Source organism: Blennius ocellaris, assembly GCF_963422515.1.
Source record: "Blennius ocellaris genome assembly, chromosome: 14".
NCBI classification, from domain to species: Eukaryota; Metazoa; Chordata; class Actinopteri; order Blenniiformes; family Blenniidae; genus Blennius; species Blennius ocellaris.
This window is the reverse complement of record NC_137663.1, coordinates 2,055,423-2,076,662: the sequence shown is the minus strand read 5'-3', so window position 1 is coordinate 2,076,662 and position 21,240 is coordinate 2,055,423. Positions and strand designations below refer to the sequence as shown.

Sequence of the window (21,240 nt, the reverse complement as noted above, 5' to 3'; positions counted from 1 at the left end):
GAGCCACACACGCTGACCCACAGCGTAAGTAGGTGCAGGAGCCTGGCGCCGGAGTGCAAGCCTCTTGCGCTCTGCAGAACACTGCAAGAGCTTGCTTCTGGCCTTGAGCCAAGCGCGCTTGCATCGCCGCACCAACGCAAGAGCTTAAGGGACACTAACCTCCGATTCCAGGGCAGGGAACAGGGGAGGTTGGGACCCATACACGCACTCAAAGAGAGACAGCCCAGTGGATGAACAGGGAAGGGAGTTGTGTACTCTACCCAGACTAACTGCCTGTACCACGAAGCCGGACTGTCAGAGACCAGACACCGAAGGATGGACTCCAGCTCCTGGTTCACCCTCTCTGTTTGGCCATTAGACTCTGAGTGGTACCCGGACGAAAGGCTCACCGTAGTTCCCAACAGCCTGCAAAACTCCCTCCAAAACCGAGACACGAACTGAGGCCCCCTGCCAGAGACAATGTCCCGCGGGAACCCATGAAGGCGGAACACATGAGTAAACATCACCTCTGCCAGCTCCTTGGCTGATGGGAGTTTCGCTATGGGCACAAAGTGGGCCATCTTAGAAAACCGGTCCACTACGGTGAGGATGGTGGTAAACCCTTCTGCGTCTGGGAGGCCAGTGACAAAGTCAATGGATAGGTCTGCCCATGCTAGGGTGGGTACCCGGAGCGGCTGCAACAGACCAGAGGGGTGAGAACGAGCACAAACAGGGCAAGCCCGGACATACTCACGGACCTCCCTGTTCATTCCTGGCTGACATTGCTGTCAGCTGTATTGATGTAAGGAGACATCTAAAACGTGCAGGGCTGTGGCCCTCGAGGACCAGGATTGCCCACCCCTGCGCTAGACCGTACAGGGGAACACACAAACAGGCAATTGGGAGGGCAACCTGGCCGCACCGTCACCCCCTCCAGAGCCCGCCAAACCTGCTCCTCATTCTTCCACGTCACCGCCCCCACCACACAGGTCAGAGGTAAAATTGGCGTGGGGGAACGTGGAGCAGGATCCGGCTCAACGACCCAGGAAAGGGCATCAGGCTTCGCGTTCTTAGACCCAGGCCGATACGACACCACAAAGTCAAACCTGGTGAAGAACAGAGCCCACCGGTCTCGCCGAGAATTTAGCCCATCTTCCTCCTACAAACATCTAGATTGTAGAGCATCTTCCTCCTCCAATATCTAATATTGAGCATCTTCCGACTCCTAACATATAAATTATAGAGCATCTTCCTTCTCTACCATCCAGATTATAGAGCATCTTCCTACTCATAACATGTGTAGGGATTTTCTACCACATCATACTTTTGTAAGTACGGCTGGATGTCTACTGCGGTAGCAGGAAGACAATGGTGGATGTGAAAGCTTTGGGAGATTTCACACCGGAATCAGAGATTTTTTGGTTTGTACCAAAGTGTATGTTGATATTAATATTGCACAAATATGAATGAAAGTCGACTTTGCTATGCCCTCGCGCGGGGCGCCATTATGTAGGGATTTTCTACCTCATATGGATCACTATTTATGTTTTGGTTGGCTATCGATAATGATTAATAATTATCAAAGATAGTTATTAATAATGTTTATGTAATTTAATCTGATGTGTAGCAGAACCTCGGAGCTCCACCTGTCGTAACAGGAAATTATAGCCAATTCAGTTCTATCAGTCTCATAAGATATACTAAACAGTTAATCAGGAATTTGAATTCATAGTTAAATTAATTACAATTACCAGAATTAATAGTAAAGCTTGAAGGATTTTGGAGTTCTTGACACAGAAGAGGTCGACATTTCATTCACCTTTGTGCTCATTAATAAAACAGCAAGTATGATTCCAAAAATTATATTTATTAACAATGAAAACAAATAAAACACAGAATCTAACTACCTATATACAGCTGGGTGTGTGTAGGTGCATGTGTGTGTGTGGAGAGAGAAAGAGAGAGAGAGAGTTGGAGGGAGTGTGTGTGTGAGACGTGTGATGAACTACAAAACAAGATGGCGATCACAAGAAACTACATTCCAAATGGAGGTTATCAGAGAGCAGGAAGTCTGTCCTGGGTCTCGGCCATGTGCTGATAGCTATAGAACAATAGAAGCTAGCCACAGCATCTGCTTCTGTGTGTCTCTGCTAAAGGACCATTTCTAGAATGAGTTTATGTGACTGCGATTTGTCTTGTAAAACGTCAGGAGTCGTCAGATGGTGTTCAGTTACTGTGTGATGTTGTCTTTGATGTGATATGTGTAGGATTGTGAGTTAACTAGTTAGTAAAGCAAAGATTAGTATGCAGACCCTGTGTCTGTGGCAGAGCTAACGTTGGTTTACAGGTTGATAACTGCTCCGAATATCATTATCTATAGAACTCAATCACTGTAACAGAATCAACACATCTTCATAAAGTTAAACAGTTCTATCATAGCATCAGGTTTAACTAATCTCAGGTAAAGCCCAGTTGTTGTTCCCACTTCCTTGAAGGAGTTCAGTTGTTGTCCTGCTGGAGGGAAGCTGGTGTCTTCTCCTGTAGTTAGCACCTCCTGCTAACTGTGGTTGCTGGTTCTGCAGGCTGAGGAGAGGAAGATGAAGTTGATGTTTCAGGAGTCCTTCTTTGCAGCTCCTGGTTGTTCCTTTGTTCAGACTGAGGAGCTGGTCTCTCAGGTCTGTGATGGTTTTCCTGCTTGTTCAGGAAAAACACAAAGAAGTTCTGTGAGGCGTTGTTTCCCTGGTCCGTCCTGGAGAAACCGGGTGGTTCCCTGGAGAGCAGACTCTGGGTGCTGGTCTCTGGATCAGAGGGTGGTCTGGCCCTCGTGGTCAGGTCAGCAGAAGAGTTGAGGAGTGAAGGCCTCTGGTTGCAAGAGCGTCTGGTGTTAGCTGTGTGCTAACGCTGGGGGAGCTGCTCTCCAGCAACCCACCTCCTTGGAGTTTGCTTTGCAAGAGAGAGAGAAGCCTGGCTTCGCAGGCTCTTTGTTCCACGTGTGGATTCAGAGGTGTCAAAGCCTGAGAGCTTCAACCAATCAGTGACTGGCTGATTGCATGGGGGAAGAGTCTTGTGAGCAGAAAGGGGGGGAGGAAGGTCCTGCAGAAGGCCCTCCGCCCCCACTGGGTGTGATGGTCAATCACATTCCTGGGTCAGAATTCATGTCATGACTGCGTCTCATGACAAATGAAGATTGTCTCTAACCTAAAAATGAACAAACTTTCTGTGGTCTTGTGAGATCCCAACACATGCAAATTGTAGAGCATCATCCTCTTCTAACATCCAGATTATAGAGCATCTGTCTCCTCTAACATCTAGATTAAAGAGTAACTTCCTCCTACCATCTACATTATAGAGAATCTTCCTTTTACTAACATCCAGATTATAGACCAGGCCTATTCAACTGGCGGCCCACGGGCCAACTCCGGCCCGCGGGTGACATCAGACCGGCCCGCAGATCAGTTCTATTTACTTTTTTTTTTTTTTTTATAAAAAAAAAAAAAAGAAAGACATTTTAAATACATTACAGTCATTCCAATTTGCTTTTATAGAGAAAATAGAAAAGCCCAACATATCCACATGAGCAGCAGGTGTGTTTGTGACTGTGGAAAGGAAAAACTCCCCCAACAGGGAGAAACCTTTGTAGAAACCAGAGTCAGAGGTGGAGGAATTCTGCTGACCGGTTGGGGTGAAAGGATAGAGGAGAGGATAGAGGAGAGGAGAGGAGAGGAGAGGAGAGACAGAGAAAGACTTGGTGGAAAAAAAAATACATACTTGTTAGTGCTACATACATTTTTTTTCTTTTTAATAATACAGTAATCACAGTGATCTAAATATTTTCCAACTGCCATGAGATGAAACCAGCCTGAGCAACAACAGAGCAAAAAACAAAATAATCACAACAATTATAACTAAAGCAAAAACAAAAGGACATTAAACAAAGAAAAAAAAGGAAAAGAGACAAACAGAATGAAACAAAAAAAACAAAAAACTAAATAAAAAGCCGTGGTATTAAGTCTGTTCGATAAACAGCTTTTGTTGTCAGATGCTCAAAATGTTCAGCGACTGTGTGACATGAAATCCATTGGCAAGTTCAGCTAATCTTTCAATTCTGATCATCTGTTTGCCCTCTTCTGTGGATTGTTGAAAGAAAGGGATTTGTATTACAAGTAGAGATGTCAGAATTTACTAAATTATACAGAAAGACATACATAATCTTTCAGATGTTTCAAATATGTGTTTATGGGGCTGTAACAGCCTTTGTTCCAAAACAAAAACAGTATGATGTGTATAAAGTCAGTGATTTGTACTTTTTGCCATGTACCAAAATAAAACACTTTTGAATGTGGCAGAGCATTGTGTCAGGTTGAGATCAGGAATAATAGCTGAGGGAATTGTCCGGCCCCCGGGTCCTTAGCTTTCTGAAAATGTGGCCCTCCCAAAAATATAGTTGAATAGTCCTGTTATAGACCATCTTCCTCTTCTAACCTTCACTGGATGGACATCCATCACTAGAACTCAGCACTGCATCTAGAAACTTTTTCAATTAATGATTTTTAGTATTTTGAACAACATTGATAAAGAAGAAATGATATAAATAAAAGCTGTCATCGAGTTTGTAGATTTTTCACTGGTCAGGATGTTTGATGATGGAGGTTTCAAAGCTGTCACGGTTCACTCTCAGAGACTCAGGTGCGGACAGAAACACAGCAATCAGGAGTACTCTCATAACACTTTATTAAGTGACAAGGCAATGAACCCAAAACCAAAATACCAAGGAAAGCAAAACTCTAACCAGACATAACTAAAGACTACCCAGCTACTTTACCAAAACAAAACTATAAGGACCCAGCAGGAGACTTAAAGAGCACACTGCCTGGAAGGAAGTGGCAAATGCGGAATGGCGTGGCTGGCGCTGGAGGACACGGGAGGTGGTGTTGTGCGGAAGCTTGGAGTGGGTCAAGAACAGAGTCACAGGCAGGAGCTTGGTGCAGCAGGGTGGGTCCAGTACTGCAGCAGAAGAGAGGCAGATTAACACAGAGCCACACAGACTGAGGCAAGGCAAGGCAGAGCAGGGTACAACTAACTGTTGGTAGTTCTACGGTCTGACGCCGAGTCTTCATCTGATGCCAGCTTTATAGAGAGAGAAGTGCATTGTTGAGTGAAGCCACACCCTGCTGCAGGTGAGAGCACTCAGGTAATCAGCACTGCACTCCTCCACACCTCACACAGCATGCAGCACACGCCCACCTAGGAAAAAGGAAAGGAGGGAGGGGGAAGGGAAAAAATGCTGCCACGAGGCAGAGCCATAGGTGGAGGTCATGACAAAAGCTTCGTGTTCTTGTGGGTTAATGAATTTAACATTTTAAACACTCGCTGCACAGACTGTTTGAACCTCAGAACGGGCCAATCAGGTCGCAGTTTTCTGCGTCTATGACCTTTCATTAGCACGAGTATGACCACATCAAGCTTGACCGTGGGAATCAGGCGTGACGACTGCAACCACTGTTTTAAAAGGACAACGTGGAAGTTTAGGTTCTGTTTTCCACAACCTGCATGGATATATATCACATTGCGTAAACGATACGATAGGAAAACAAACAGGATTATTACATCCGTAATGTGCAATGATGATTAATCTGCAACAGTTTCAGCTTTTTGTGGCTCTTTTGAACAGTTTGCCTCAGTTTTCTTTCCATTTTTAGAGGCTTCAGGTGTTTCAGACATTTTTAGTTCTTTCTTTTATTACCTACTTAGGCTACTTTGACTGTTTCAGCCACTTTTGTTGTGGCTTGAAGTTAGAACCCCAAAGCAGAGCCCAGAGACTGATCAAACAGAGTTAAAAAAATGTATTTTCCAAACGGCAGGCAGGACAGGCAGTGGAGACAGGGGGGGGGCTGGCTGGCAGGCTGGCAACGACACTCCAGGAGAGGCACAACAAACCTGAGCACAGGAACAAGTATTAACATCCAAAAAATGGCAGAGAACTAGACTAGAATCCGAACAGGGCACTACCAAGTAGACGGAATAATCTGGCAGAGGTGTGGAGTGAGAACCAGGGTTCTGAAGACTGTAATTAGTGTGGAGTAGATTCAGGTGTGCCTCACTCTCCTGGAGGAGCTGGCCACGCCCCCTGTCACACACACCCTGCACAGGAACAGAAAAAGGGAGGGGGAACAGACAACAACAAAAACAGATCCCTAACAACTTTGGCTTTTTGAAAATCCTTTTCTATCATTTTACCTGATTGAGGTTGTTTGAGATGTTTGTTTTTGTTTCATTTTTGCGACTTATGCATTTCTGTGATTTAAGCTGTTTTAGCGTTATTAGTTGTCCAACCTTTTTTTTTTTTTATCCAATTTGATTGATTTTAGCTCTTAGCTGTTTTAGTTTCTTGGTTTTTTTGGCTTTTTCTGTTGCAATTTTAACACTATGGCTTTTCCCCCACCTTTTCTGGGATCTTTAGCTGTCTTCACTGTCATCATTATTTCAGCCTTTTGAAAACCGAGTTAAAATGTATATTTCCTGCCCCATCACATCTGAAGCAAGTGGATATCTGACTTTCATGACAATGTTTGCTGGTTTTTGCGGTTTCAACCCCCCCCCCCCCCCCCACAACATGTCTGTCTGTCCTGTACTTTTCTCTCCTTCTATCCTCTAACCCCAGTCGGAACAGTCCCCACCTCCGGGTCTGGGTCTGCAGCTTTCCTCCTGTCTCTGCTCACTTTCCTCCAGCAGAATTAATGGACCCAATGATTTACCGCTCAAATAAAAGGAGCGGATACATGGAGCTAAAAGATGTCACGAACTATGAGTGTATAAAGGCAGAGCTCGGGGAAGATTTCCCTGCACAGCCACAAAGAACCCGTGAGAAAACTGACGGGGGTCATAAATCCCAGGACGGACCCTCCGTCACTTGCTGTGACTGTTTGACAGTTGCGTGTTCATCCGCGCTCGGCTGGCACAACATTTTAATGGCGTTGGCCTTTGTACGTAATTACCAGGAGACATAGACGAGGTGATAAAAAGTGGATGAAATGGAAACAAGTGTATGTTATTTAGGAGTAGGAAGCGACCCTGCAGCTGTGGTTTGAAGGACTGCACTCCTCCACACTTGGTCCATCGTCGCCGTCAACTCGTCCAGTTCCTTTGATTAAACAAGAAATCACAAAGCGTCAAACAATCTACTGCAAAAGGTTCAAATGTAGTTTCGTTCAGGACAACGTGCAGGAAGATTCTGTCATGATAAAATTCATCCCCTTTCATTACTGCAATACTTCTTGTGGTATGGGCACTGCAAGTTTTGAAGTTGTTTTCTTCTTAAATCATGGCTCGCTTCTCACCCACTGAACAATTTTAGAATATTTCCGGGTAGTATTTTATATTTGGCCTTCTACATTATTTGTGCTGTTTGATATTCCACCAGATCTGTGATTTTGAATAAGTTTGACTGTAAGAATAAGGAGTTGGTATGTTTCAGATACATCTTCATCTATTATTATCACCCCGAGGAATTTATGCTGACAAACTCTTTCGATTTCAACTCCATAAATCTCTATCTGGACTTGTGTATTTATTCTGTCGTTAATAAATAGAATTAATTTAGCCTTAGGGTGGCTGGGCGTACCCTTAGAGATAGGGGGAGGAGCTCAGTCACCAGGGAGGAGCTCGGAGTAGAGCCGCTGCTCCTCCACATCGAGAGGAGCCAGTTGAGGTGGCTCGGGCATCTATTTCGGATGCCCCCCGGACGCCTCCCGAGGGAGGTGTTTCGGGCATGTCCCTCTGGTAGGAGGCCTCGGGGCAGACCCAGGACACGCTGGAGGGACTATGTCTCTCTATGGCCTGGGAACACCTTGGGGTGCCACCGGAGGAGCTGGAGGAAGTGTCTGGGGCGAGGGAAGTCTGGGCAACTCTGCTCAGACTGCTGCCTCCGCGACCCGGCCCCGAATAAAGCGGTAGCCAATGGATGGATGGATGGATAATTTAGCCTTATTCAGATTTAGTGATAGTTTGTATCATCTGCAAATAGGATTAACTTAAAACAACTTGTAAATCCATTTTAATGCAACACCCCTGGTGCCATACTTTACTGGTGCCAGTTTATTGACTAATATATCATGGTTTATTGTGTCAAAACCTTTTTTCAGATCAATGAATAACCCCACTATGTATTTTTTGTGGTCTATAGTAGGGATGAGCTGATAAAACATTTTTAACGATTATGAGCATGATACAAGGAAAACTTGTCAATATCCGTGCTATGCTGAAGGTAAAACCCCCATTTGGTAACTGACTGTCTTCACGCTCTATGATTGGCCAGTCACACACAGCGCCCACCCTTCCCTACACATACAGTGGTATGAAAAAGTTTGGGCACCCCTGTAAATGTTCATGATTTTCCTTTATAAATCATTGGTTGTTTGGATAAAAAATTCCAGTTAAATATATCTTATAGGAGACAAACACAGTGATGTTTGAGAAGTGAAATAAAGTTCATATGATTTACAGAAAGTGTGCAAGAATTATTTAAACAAAACTCTCGCTCTGTTTGCCCCTGATGGTGCCAGCTGTGAGTAATGAACTGTCCTTGTTTCTCGCAGTTTTGATAAACTGCTGGATTCGGGCTTGTACACCGGAGAGATAACGGAGCTGTGTGGAGGCCCGGCAAGCGGCAAGTCTCAGGTGAGCATTTCCTCCTCCGTCCTTTCATTCTCATAAACTCTCCTCCTCCTTCCCCCGGGTTCCTTACCTCCTGACAGCTCACACTCTCGCTGCTTCCAGGTGTGTTTCGGTGTCTCCATCAACATTTCCTTCCACCTGAAGCAGAGTGTGATCTACGTCGACACCACGGGCGGACTGACCGCCAGCCGCATGCTCCAAATGCTCTGGACTGAGACCAGCAACACAGAGGAGCAGGTCAGGAAACATTTAGTTATCACCCATCAATTCAAAACTTTACAGATTGAAACTGTGATAATTAGACAAAACAAACTGAAAACTGGTCAGAACCTGTGGAGAAACACCATGATGAAGTAAAACATGGAGGCTTTTAACAATCTAAAGTGAGATCAGGAAAAATAAAAACGTCTCATCAATAGCAATGGTCCACCAGGATCCAGATCCACAACGTGATGTGACCTTCACATTGACCTTCACCAAGACCTTCAGTGTGACCTTCATGGTGACCTTCACCGAGACCTTCAGGGTGACGTTCATGGTGAGCTTCAGGGTGACCTTGACTGTGACCGTCACCAAGACCTTCAGGGTGACCTTCAGGGCGACCTTCAAAGTGACCCGCAGGGCAACCTGCAGGGTGACCTTCACCAAGACGTTCAGGATGACCTTCACTGTGACCTGTAGAGTGACTTTCACTGCGACTTTCATCATGACCTGCAGGAAGTCTCGACTCATCCTCACGGGGCTGGAACAGATTGATCTGATCGTTTTAAAAGATTTCATGGAATCTCAAACTGGGTTCTGTAGCTCTGACTGGTGTCAGCTGGCTGCACGACAAGTTATATGGTTGTTTACGTGAAACAAACCTCCTAATTCAGTGAGAGGAGAGCACCTACAACTCAGTTTCATTTATTTTTGATGTGTCTTCAGTTTCAATACTTTGCAAATACTTTCTCAATCGGCTGCTTCTTCAGTTTTTTTTGGACGTAAGCAAAGAGGTAGCGTGACTTACTGTACCATCTCGTGGTAGAATGTGGAATTACAAGAAATTTAACAGTGATTAACTATTCATGCTTGTGCAGCATTTTCATCACTTTGGAGAGGTTTTTTAATGTGATAATAATTAACAAGGATCTCTTACCCACAGATGGAGGCTCTCCAAAGGATTCATATCTTCCGTGTGTTTAACGTCTACGCGCTGCTGGACTGTCTGCGCGGCCTCCGTGGCGGCCTGCTTCAGCAGGTCTGATATTCTCCCAGAGGAACCTTTGAGAACAGCGGGTCAACGGTTCTGCCATCTGATCTTTGTCACATCGTGTGTCAGGCGTCCGTCGGCGGCGGCTCGGTGAAGGCGCTGATTGTGGACTCTGTGTCGGCCATCATCTCTCCGCTACTGGGAGGCAAACAGAGTGAAGGTGATTGAAGTTTGTTGTTTTTTTTAGAAAGTTAAACCTCCACAATCTCCCGCCAGCTTTCGAGGCAAGCTGTCCATACAAGTTTATTGGCTAAAGGCTGATTCATCCTCCATGAGAACAAGAAGCAAGTTGGGCACTCCGGGGTCCTGCTGAACAAAATGACGTCATTTTCTTCGGCCAGCTCTTTCTGGCCAAAGAAATTCAGTTCAGCTGTTTCAACTGTCCTGGGCGAACTATGTGGGTGCCACACTGCCGAAACGTCTGCACTGCTGTGTGCTTTGCATGCGTATTCCAGCTTGCTAATGACTATCAGTCATATTTTAATCATATTTAGCTTGTAATGTTGCTACTGTATGAGCTCCGCAGCTTGTTAGCATGTCGAAGGGCAGCTACGTAACTGCAGGAGCTGAGTGATGCGTTCCGGTGCATCACGTAAGATGCACCGGAACGCATCACTTAGCTCCTGCAGTTAAAACCACACCAACATGGCGGCCTCGTGATGCATACAAACTAAACCAGAAGGTAGATAGAAATAAAGGCAAGGCAAATGTCTTTATAGAGCACAATTCAAACACAGGGCTTTACAAAGAAATTAAAGTAATACAGAAAAACTTTACAAAGATGTAAAAATGATATTAATAAAATAAATACATTAAAGCTTTAGAAGAAATGAAAAAAATGCATCAAAACATTGGTACAGCGTTACATGGAGTGGACCTTGGCCAGAGTGAGAGTAAGTGAGTGGTGGTCCGGGGGGAGAATCCGTTTAGTAGCAGAATCTCCATTATCTTATCTTATTATTAAGCTCGTTGAGAAAGGAAACGCTAACATTGGGACTACAGTTTTTGGTTTTATAGTCACTGATGGCTTGTATGCCCTGCCACATAAGCCGAGGGTCAGAGTTGGTAAGATGCTCCTCGACTTTTGTACTGTAACAACGCTTAGCAGTGTTGATGCCCTTCCTCAGGTTAGCCCTGGATGTACTGTAGGCCTGTGCATCCTCTGACGCAAAGGCACTGTTACGTGTCTTTAGTAGTAGACGCACCTCCCTGTTCATCCAGGGCTTCTGGTTTGGGCACATGGAGATTTTCTTTACCGATGTGACATTATTTACGGTGCTGTTAATATAGTTCAATACAGCAGCAGTGTATGTGTCCAGGTCAGTGTTGGTACCTCCAGTGCCAGGAGAGGCTAACGCTCAAGTCAGTATGATGGAATTTGTCCTGAAGTGTAGAATCTGCACCTTCTGGCCACACTTTGATGGTCTTAGTTGAAGGCCTCACACGGTTTATAAGGGGAGTGTATCTGGGGGTGAGAAACAGTGATAAATGGTCTGACTGACCCATATGGGGAAGGGAGGCCACAGAGTAAGCGCCAGCAAGATTTGTATAAATATGATCCAGAGTTTTGTTTCGACTTGTATGACAAAAACTGTGCTCCAAAAATTCCACACATTTCCTAAGTTAGTATGGTTAAAGTCACCAGCAACTATGAAAGCTGCCTCCGGATGGGCTGCTTGTTGTTTACTGATAGCAGCATAAAGTTCTTTCATAGCAGTTTTTGCGTTAGCATCTGGGGGAATATAACTAGCAATGACAAACGTAGCGTACTCCCGTGGCAAATAAAAGGGTCTGCACTTAACGATAAGATATTCCAGATCGGGTGTGCAATGTCTCTCCACGATAACAGAGTCTGTACACCAAGCGTTGTTACTGTCGATGCAGTCAACCGCCCCTGGTTTTACCAGAGTCAGCAGTAATCTGATCTGCCTGGTGTAAGTTGCGACCAGCTTGCGCAATAGCAGTATCCGGGATAGCATCATGAAGCTATGATTCAGTGAAAATCATGACGTTACAGTCCAAAAGTCTCTTACTGTCAGTGATGCAGAGTCGTATCTCGTCTAGTTTGTTCACGAATGAGCGTACATTGGCCAGGAATATGCTGAGTTAGGAGAGCTAACCCTAGCCCTCAGTCCGCCCCGCTTCCCCGTCTTTGTTTACGTTCCTGACGGGGTCGGCGTGACCTTCCGCCCGGCCAAGTAGCAAGCGTAGAGTCTCTAGAACACCCGAGGCGGGTGTTCTAGAGACTTCAGGTATGAGTTGAAGGTCTGGGTTGAAGCCATGTGGGATGTGTAGACTAATATCCAGAAGCTCCTGTCGGGTGTCGGATGTTAGAGCGGAGGTGTGTAAACAACCACGAAATGAGCAAGAATAGTTGCAAAATTGCAAATCTAGAGAGACACTGGGCTTCGCAATGCGCTCGCACTGCCATCTTGATGTGTCTTCCTGAGGACCTCAGACAAGGTACAAGTCAATCTGAGATTATTTAGGCCCCAGATTAACCCATTCTAAACATTCATTAACTCAGAGCTTTATAGATCAGAAGGAAGATTCTGAAGTCAATCCTTTGACACATAGGCATTGGAGAGGCTGGAGCACAGTGTAATGTACTCAGTGACATGGTGAAATGTGCTCCACCCTCAGTGTCTTGGTGTAATGTGCTCCACCCTCAGTGTCTTGGTGTAATGTGCTCCACCCTCAGGGAGGGAGTGTAATGTGCTCCACCCTCAGTGTGGTGGTGTAATGTACTCCCACCATCAGTGAGGTGGTGTAATGTGCTCCACCTTCAGTATAGTGGTGTAATGTGCTCTGCCCTCAGGGAGATGGTGTAATGTCCTCCACCCTCGGTTTCTTAGTGTAATGTGCTCCACCCTCAGTATGGTGGTGTAATGTTCTCCACCCTCAGTGTCTTCGTGTAATGTACTCCACCCTCATTGAGGTGGGTGGTGTAATGTACTCCGCCCTCAGGGAAATGGTGTAATGTACTCCACCCTCAGTATGGTGGTGTGATGTACTCCACCCTCAGTGTGGTGGTGTAATGTGCTCCACCCTCAGTGTCTTGGTGTAATGTACTCCACCATCAGTGAGGTGGTGTAATGTGCTCTGCCCTCAGGGAGATGGTGTAATGTCCTCCACCCTCGGTTTCTTGGTGTAATGTACTCCACCCTCAGTGAGGTTGTGTAATATGCTCCACCCTCAGTGTCTTCGTGTAATGTACTCCACCCTCATTGAGGTGGGTGGTGTAATGTACTCCACCCTCAGGGAAATGGTGTTATGTACTTCACCCTCAGTGTCTTGGTGTAATGTACTCCACCCTCAGTATGGTGGTGTGATGTACTCCACTCTCAGTGAGGTGGTGTAATGTGCGCCACCCTCAGTGTCTTGGTGTAATGTACTACACCCTCAATGAAATGGTGTAATGTACTCCACCCTCAGTGTACTTCACCCTCAGTGTCTTGGTGTAATGTACACCGCCCTCAGTGTATTGGTGTAATGTACTCCACCCTCAGTATAGTGGTGTCATGTACTCCACCCTCAGAGAGGTGGCGTAAAGACACCGTTATAATACTCCAACCTACTGAAATCTCAACGTCCTGCACTTGTGGATCTGCCCCCTGAGTCAGAAATCTTTGATTCTTCAATATTGTTCAGATGGTAGGAAGCAAATTTTTTTCTTGTCTTTTTGTGGCTACTGAATGTTAGGTCTGAGTCCAGAACTCCACCCACATTTCTGAGAGAACTCCACCCAGATTTCTGCCTGATTTGATCTCCTGACTGACCTGGAGTCAAGATGAGCACTGACCTTTAATCTATCTTCTTTGGGGCCAAAAACGATGAGCTCAGTTTTCTGAGGGTGTAGTTGTAGAAGGTTCTGACTTATCCACTCATGATTTCATGTATGCATTTCCTCAGTCGGTATAAGAGGATGTGGGCATTCACTGACAGGTAGAGCGGTCGTCTCCCAATCGGAAGGTTGCAAGTTCGATTCCCATATCTGCCTGCCCACATGCCAAAGTGTCCTTGGACAAGGAACTGAACCGGGTCACGGAGGCAGCAGTCCGAGCAGAATTGCCCAGACTTCCCTTGCCTCAGACGCTTCCTCCAGCTCTTCCGGTGGCACCCCAAAGTGTTCCCAGGCCAGCCGAGAGACATAGTCCCTCCAACATGTCCTAGGTCTGTCCCGAGGCCTCCTACCAGAGGGACATGCCCAGAACACCTCCCTGGGGAGGCATCCGGGGGGCATCTGAAACAGGTGCCCTAGCCACCTAGGCTGGCTCCTCTCAAAGTGGAGGAGCAGCGGTTCTACTCTGAGCTTCTCCCTGTTGACTGAGCTCCTCACCCTATCTCTAAGGGTACACCCAGCCACCCTACGGAGGAAGCTCATTTCAGCCACTTGTATCCGGGATCTCGTTCTTTCGGTCATGACCCATAGCTCATGACCATAGGTGAGGGTAGGAATGAAGATTGACCGGTAAATCGAGGGGCAAGCCACCTTTTTCCAGTCGAGAACCATGGCCTCGGATTTAGAGGTGCTGATCTTCATCCCAGCTGCTTCACACCCGGCTGTGAAAGGCGCCAGTGCACGCTGAATGTCCAGGTTCGGTGAAGCGAGCAGAACCACATCATTTGCAAAAAGCAGAGATGAGATCCTGTGGTCCCCAAACCGGACCCCCTCCGGCCCCTGGCTGTGCCTAGAAATTATGTCCATGTTGGTAATGAACAGAACCGGTGACAAAGGACACCCCTGCCGGAGGCCAACGTGCACTGGGAAATGGTCCGACTTACTGCCGGCAATGTGAACCAAACGCCGGCTCCGGGCATACAAGGACCTAACAGCCCTTGACAAAGGGCTGAGGAGTGTGATCCCTCTGTAGTTGGAACACACCCTCCGATCCCCCTTCTTAAAAAGAGGGACCACCACCCCGGTCTGCCAGTCCAGAGGTCCCCGACCACCACGCGATGTTGCAGAGACGAGTCAGCCGCGACAGTCCCTGCACATCCAGAGACTTAAGGAACTCTGCAGGGTGAATCTCATCCACTCCCGGTGCCTTGCCACCAAGGAGCTTCGCAACAACCTCGGTGACTTCAGCTTGGGTAATGGACGATTCCACCTCTGAGAACTCTGCTTTCTCAATGGAAGATGTGATGGTGGGATTGAGGAGGTCCTCGAAGTATTCCATACACCGCCCGATGACATCCCCAGTTGAAGTCAACCCACCTCTACTGTAAACTGTGTTGGTGGAGAACTGCTTCCTCCTCCTGAGGCGCCGGACAGTTTGCCAGAATTTCCTCGGGGCCGACCGATAGTCTTCCTCCATGGCCTCCCCGAACTCCTCCCAGACCCAAGTTTTTTCCTCCACCACAGCCCGGGCTGCAGTTTGCTTGGCCTGCCGGTACCTGCCGGCTGCCACGGGAGTCCTATGAGCAAACAACGCCCAATAGGACTCCTTCTTCAGTTTGACGGCATCCCTTACTTCCGGTTTCCACCACCGGGTTCTGGGGTTGCCGTCGGGACTGGTGCCAGAGACCCTGCGGCCACAGCTCCGAGCAGCAGCTTCAACAATGGAAGTGGAGAACATGGTCCACTTGGACTCAATGTCTCCAGCCTCCCCCGGGATCTGTGAGAAGCTCTCCTGGAGGTGGGAGCTGAAAACTGCGTGGACAGAGGGCTTAGCTTTGCTTCACAACAGACCCTCATAACACGTTTGAGCCTGCCGAGTCTATCTGGCCTCCTCCCGATCCATCGCATCCAACTCACCACCAGGTGGTGATCAGTTGACAGCTCTGCCCCTCTCTTTACCTGAGTGTCAAAGAAACACGGCCAGAGATCAGGTGACACGACCACAAAGTCTATCTGGCCTAGGGTGTCCTGGTGCCACGTGCACTTATGGACTCCCCTGTGCTCGAACACGGTATTCATTATTTACAAACTGTGGCTGGCACATAAGTCCAATAACAGAACACCGCTCGGGTTCAGATCGGGGAGGCCGTTCCTCCCAATCACCCCCTTCCAAGTCTTGCTGTCATTGCCCACGTGGGCATTGAATTCCCCCAGTAGAACAATGGAGTCCCCAGTTGGAGCACTATCCAGCACCCCTCCCAGGGACTCCAAGACGGTTGGGTACTCTGAACTGCTGTTCGGTCCATAGGCCAAGACAACAGTCAAAGACGTGTCCCCTACTTGAAGGCGTATGGACGCGACCCTTTCATTCACCGGGGTGAACTCCAACACATGGCAGCTAAGCTGTGGGGCAATAAGCAAGCCCACGCCAGCCCGCCGCCTCACACCAGAACTCCAGAAAAGTGGAGTGTCCAGCCCCTGTCGAGGAGCTGGGTTCCAGAGTCCAAGCTGTGCGTAGAGCTGAGCCTGACGATATCTAGACGGTATCGCTCAACCTCCCACACAAGCTCAGGCTCCTTCCCCCCCAACAAGGTCACGTTTCATGTCCCAAAAACCAGATTCAGTGTCCGGGGATCGAGTCGTCGAGGCCCCTGCCGTCGACTGCCACCCAATCCACATTGCACCCGACCCCTACGGCAGCCTCTGTGGGTGGTGGACACATAGGAAGAAGAGGAGGAGGGGGCCGTGTCGTCCCTTTGGGCTAATCCCGGCCGGGTCCCGCGGGCAAGAGCCCGCTCACCAGGCGCTCGCAAACGCAAACAAGCCCCAACCCCAGGCCTGGCTCCAGGGTGGAACCTCAGCTGCGCCTCACCGCGCGACGTCTCTCCTCTCTCTCTTATTTTGTAATTCCATGGGGTGTGTTGAACTGCTTTTAGTCTGACCTGTCACCTTGGACCTGTTTGCCTTGGGAGACCCTACTGGGGGACATAAAGTCCCCTGACAACATAGCTGCGAGGATCATTCAGGTACTCAAACTCCCCCACCACAATAAGGTAGCAGTTCAAGGGGGAGTATTAGCTGTGTGTCATCTGTAATTATGATCAGAGATGTTGTAATGTTCCTGATCTGAGCCAGTGGGAGCATGTAGATGATGTAGATGTAGATCAGGGGTCGGCAACTCGTGGCTCCGGTCCCGCTGCAGTTCATCCCGGAGCGGGGTGGCATGGGAGGTAAGGCAAAGCACACCCAGAGCCAATTCCGTTGCGCAGTCCCACTACAAAAAGTGGGGTAAAATGTAGGCGGGTCGTGAACGACACAGCGATGTAACGTCATTACGCAACAATAATGGCATGAAGAACGTAGAATTGTGGCTGCAGGTCATGACAGCGGCTCAACTGGTATCTGAAGCTGGGAGCTTCCTGTACCTTTCACAGTAAAACTTGCACTGTGGAACGCCAACAATTCCAGGAGGTTCATTGTGACTTGTGGAGAGTGACGGCAAATTATAGTGAATTACACAACAACTAAAGGACATTGAAAGCCACACCACTCACTCATGGTTCTAACAATCCCCACATATATCCTCCATTTTGAAAATGTGTAGCAATAAAGGAGCTGAGAGCTGCAATGCATTACTGTGTGTCGTGTTTTAAATGTAATTATTGGGGGTTATATTAGGTTTGTAGTGTTGGTAATAATTGTGTTGTGTTGTGTTTTTGTTGCTTAGTTCATGTAGTTTAGTTTATTAGTTGTAAGTTGGCAACCAGCAGTGAAGAAGGTTTTGCGTGTAATGTGGTCTTGGCATGGTCTGCCTGGGGAGTGTAAAAGTAAAAGACTGAAGTGCACGTCTGTTTTACAACAGTATAAGCTTGGTCTCTTCTTTGACGTTACTCACCATAATATCACAGTGATATTGTGAGTGACAATGTAGGCATGTGTGCGCATGGGCGAGTTGGAGTGTGCACACAGGTGTGTGTGGCTCTCTGGGTGTTGTGTTTAGTGGGAAACGGGACCAACTGGCTCTCGGACCGTTAAAGGTTGCCGACCCCTGATGGAGATAAAAGGGTCCAAGGATGGAGCCTTGAAGAACCCCACAAGTAAATTTTTATTTGCTCAGACTCATAATCAGCTATTGACACAGAATAGTTGCCGTCTTACCAGTAGGATTGAAACCAACTTTGTGCCAGAACTTCCCAACTATTGATTGTTCCAGTGGGTCCAGCAGGATGTTGTGGTCAACTGTGTCCTAAGCAGCACTTGGATCCAGTAAGAGTAAAATTGAGATTCTGGAAGTCAAGACGTCATTCAACACTTTAATAAGAGCTGTTTCAGTGCTGTTCTTTGACCTAAATCCAGACTGGAATACATTTAGCTCATTGTTTTGTGCCATAAAAGCATTCAGTTGTGTAAAGACTACCTTTTATATAACCTTACTTAAGAAAGGCAGGTTTGATATGTGCATGTCGTTACTAATTACTGACACATCCAGATTACTCTTTTTTTAAAAGAGCTTTGATAACGGCTGTCTTTGGAGTTTTTGGAAAAACATCCATCTGACTACATGTGGTCCATCTGGAGCTAAAGTGTTAAAAACGTGTATAAAACCCTTAGTGTGCAGACTGTGGAGGCTGCATCTTGTGGGTTTGAGGTGTTGAACAATGTGGGTTAGTGCTGCTCAGTCTAACAGGTGAAAATCTGCCAGATTAGACAGAACATCTTTGTGTGAAGGCTCAGGTGTTACAGTCGTGATCCTGAGCCCCACTGACTGACTCTGTCTGATCTATATAATTTAAACACATACATCAACTTCAATTAGACCTTTTGATTCTTTGAACAAATCCATCACAACTTTAGAACTTCATTATGCACATTAATTTAACTAATTTTGTGTTTGTTATCAAAAGACCCAGAACTGTGATCCAAAACAGACCAAACACTCAAATCTGAAGTTGAGAAATCCAAGTGGCCCCTTAGAAAGTTCTACAAATCACAACAAAACAGTGTGACTGAGGCCTGAAGGTGCACAAAATGAAGTGATGAATTCTGCTGTGCTCTGCTGGAAGCTGAGGCCACGTTCACATTTATCTTGGTATCTGAAAAAAAACAACTGATATTTCTCTGCGTTTGGGCCCCGCATTCACACATCGCAGCTATGACTCAACACAAACAATGATTCCTGAAAACTCCGGCCACAGAGAAGATCTGGATAAAATCTGTCTCTCTGGTTGCATCTAAAGGCAGGTGAGCCGATATTTACGTCACAATTTGTGACTTCTGATTTTTTTTCAGGATTGTGATTGGCTATCATGATTTCATGCTTAGTACTACACTGCCCCCTAGAGGTCTGGCATGGTCACAGCAGCTCTGAACCAGCTGTATATGTGGGTCAGTGTAAATCAAGATTTTTTTTTAAACGTAGAGAGGGAAATATCAATTTTTTCTCAAAAACTGGGTACGTGTAAACATGGCCTCAGTGTCTCTGGAGTGCAACGCTTATTGATGAAGGAATCAACACTTGATCAGCTTCAGCTGGAGTTCTGGGAGGTCTGACGAATCATTAGTTTCCAACTTTCAGTCCAGAGTTCAGCCTCAAACAGAAACAGGGAGGGAATCGGAATGGTTTAAAATACAGCCAAGACCAGGAACAAATTCAAAACATGTTTCCATGAACTTCCATCTGGGTGGAAGCTGATTTCAACTGATGCAAGGAAACCGGACCTGTAACAAATTTGGTTAATGACTCGACTGTTCTGATCAACGTCCTGCACTTGTGGATCTGCCCCCTGAATCTATCACCTGAATTTATCACCTGAATCTATCACCTGAATATCACCTGAATTTACCCCCTACCCCCTAAATTTACCCCCTACCCCCTAAATTTACCCTCTACCACCTGAATTTACCCTCTATCCCCTGGATTTACCCCAAGGAAGTAATAAGTAGTAGTAGTATTAATAGCAAGACTTCTAAATTATGGATTCTAATTATGGACTTTGGTCAATAATGATGGTAAGTATTGGTCGTAAGACCAAAATGTAGCCCTCCACCAACTAAATGTACCCCACTGTCAAATTAATTTAGCCATCTGGATACTGCTTCTCTACTTACTGAATCTTTTCACCAACTAAACGAGTGAAACAACCATGTACTGTCTGATGAAGATGATCAGCCGGTCGCCTTCCGCCTGCAGGAATCTCCTTGATGATTGAAGTCGCAGGAGTCCTCAAGACGCTGGCCAAGGATTTCAATGTGGCTGTTCTGGTAAGAACCGCAGTTCTTCATCAACAGGTGTTCAGCTCCACACGTCACTGCGGCAGAAGATGGCTGAGCTTCTTTTAATCCAGAGGTTGAGTTTGATTCCCATGTTATGTACGTCCAAAAGGGTCGAGCAATAAAATGACTCATGCATGTTTTAAATGGGTGAGTGAATGAATGAATGGTAAGACCAGCTTGCTCCAGGAGACTGATCTGAGCGCAAGAAGCTACTATATGCAAGAGATGAAACAAGTCAAATTCTAAATCGGCGATATAAAAATCCAGGAAGTTATCAAGCTAACGATCCGTTCCTTCTCTTATAGTCCCACTTTGGAGCACCAGAGGGCCTTTGGTCCTTGTGTGTGGCGTCTTTTCTGGCTCTCAAATGATCTTGTGAGAAACGTTCTGTCTGCAGGTCACGAACCACGTGAGCAAAGGTGTCAGAGGCGAGGTGCAGCCGGGTCTCGGAGTCTCATGGAGCCACATCCCCAGAACCCGAGTCCTGCTGGAGCAGGTGGAAAGGAGGTTGCTGCGTCGTGCCACGCTCATCAAGTCCTCCAGACAGGTACCAAGTCCGATTCCGGGCCCTTCCAACAGCCCATAAATCAAATCTGTACAGCATGTTCAGGGGAAAAACATCACAAAGGATTCAGAAAAATTATTAAAGTTACTTGTTTCAATTACTAGACAATCCTCTTGTAATCTTATTACAACGCTTTGAGCTCCATGTCTCCTCATTTGCTTCCACTGTCGAAGTCTGTTTCACACAGGCTGTAGTTTAAAGTCACCTTCCACACCAAACTGGTGATAAAATATAGAATAATCTAATCTCTGGGATTATCAGTTTGGATGGAAACTAAATAATGAAAAACTTTGATGTGCTTGTTGTTCAATCCACCTGCAGTACTTCAGTGAACCACCAGAGGGCCTTAAGCCTTATTCACTTTGTTCTGTTAAGAGCACATTTAAAGTGCTGAAATGCTCTTCCTCCTCTCCAGCCGTGTCTCTTCTCGGAGGACTTGGACCTGCAGTGGTGGAGTCGGTCTGAAGCTTCGTCCTCAGGAAAGAGGAAGCTTCCAGACTCGTGACGCCAGCCAAAGCTGCAATCCCGGGAAGCAGCTGAGTGCTCCCAACACCTCGCCAGCATCCTGAATGAAACTTGATCCTGATTCAATTTCAGCCTCTCTGTGTCGCGTTTACATGAAATGTTTCCACTTCTCATCTGCGCTGACACACAAAG

The 21,240-nt window shown here is 46.7% G+C and overlaps 1 protein-coding gene across 1 annotated transcript in view; it reads left to right on the top strand.

Moving 5' to 3' along the window:
* The window catches only part of rad51d (RAD51 paralog D), a 35,668-nt gene extending 14,556 nt beyond the window's left edge, over nucleotides 1-21,112 (top strand). Inside the window, exons 4-10 of the mRNA XM_080509450.1 lie at nucleotides 8,574-8,655; nucleotides 8,755-8,889; nucleotides 9,797-9,892; nucleotides 9,974-10,064; nucleotides 19,936-20,006; nucleotides 20,416-20,565; nucleotides 20,999-21,112. Coding sequence (XP_080365576.1) covers nucleotides 8,574-8,655; nucleotides 8,755-8,889; nucleotides 9,797-9,892; nucleotides 9,974-10,064; nucleotides 19,936-20,006; nucleotides 20,416-20,565; nucleotides 20,999-21,088 — 715 coding nt within the window. The 3' untranslated portion in view covers nucleotides 21,089-21,112. The remainder of the gene's footprint in view (nucleotides 1-8,573; nucleotides 8,656-8,754; nucleotides 8,890-9,796; nucleotides 9,893-9,973; nucleotides 10,065-19,935; nucleotides 20,007-20,415; nucleotides 20,566-20,998) is intronic.
* Nucleotides 21,113-21,240: the final 128 nt, after the last annotated feature.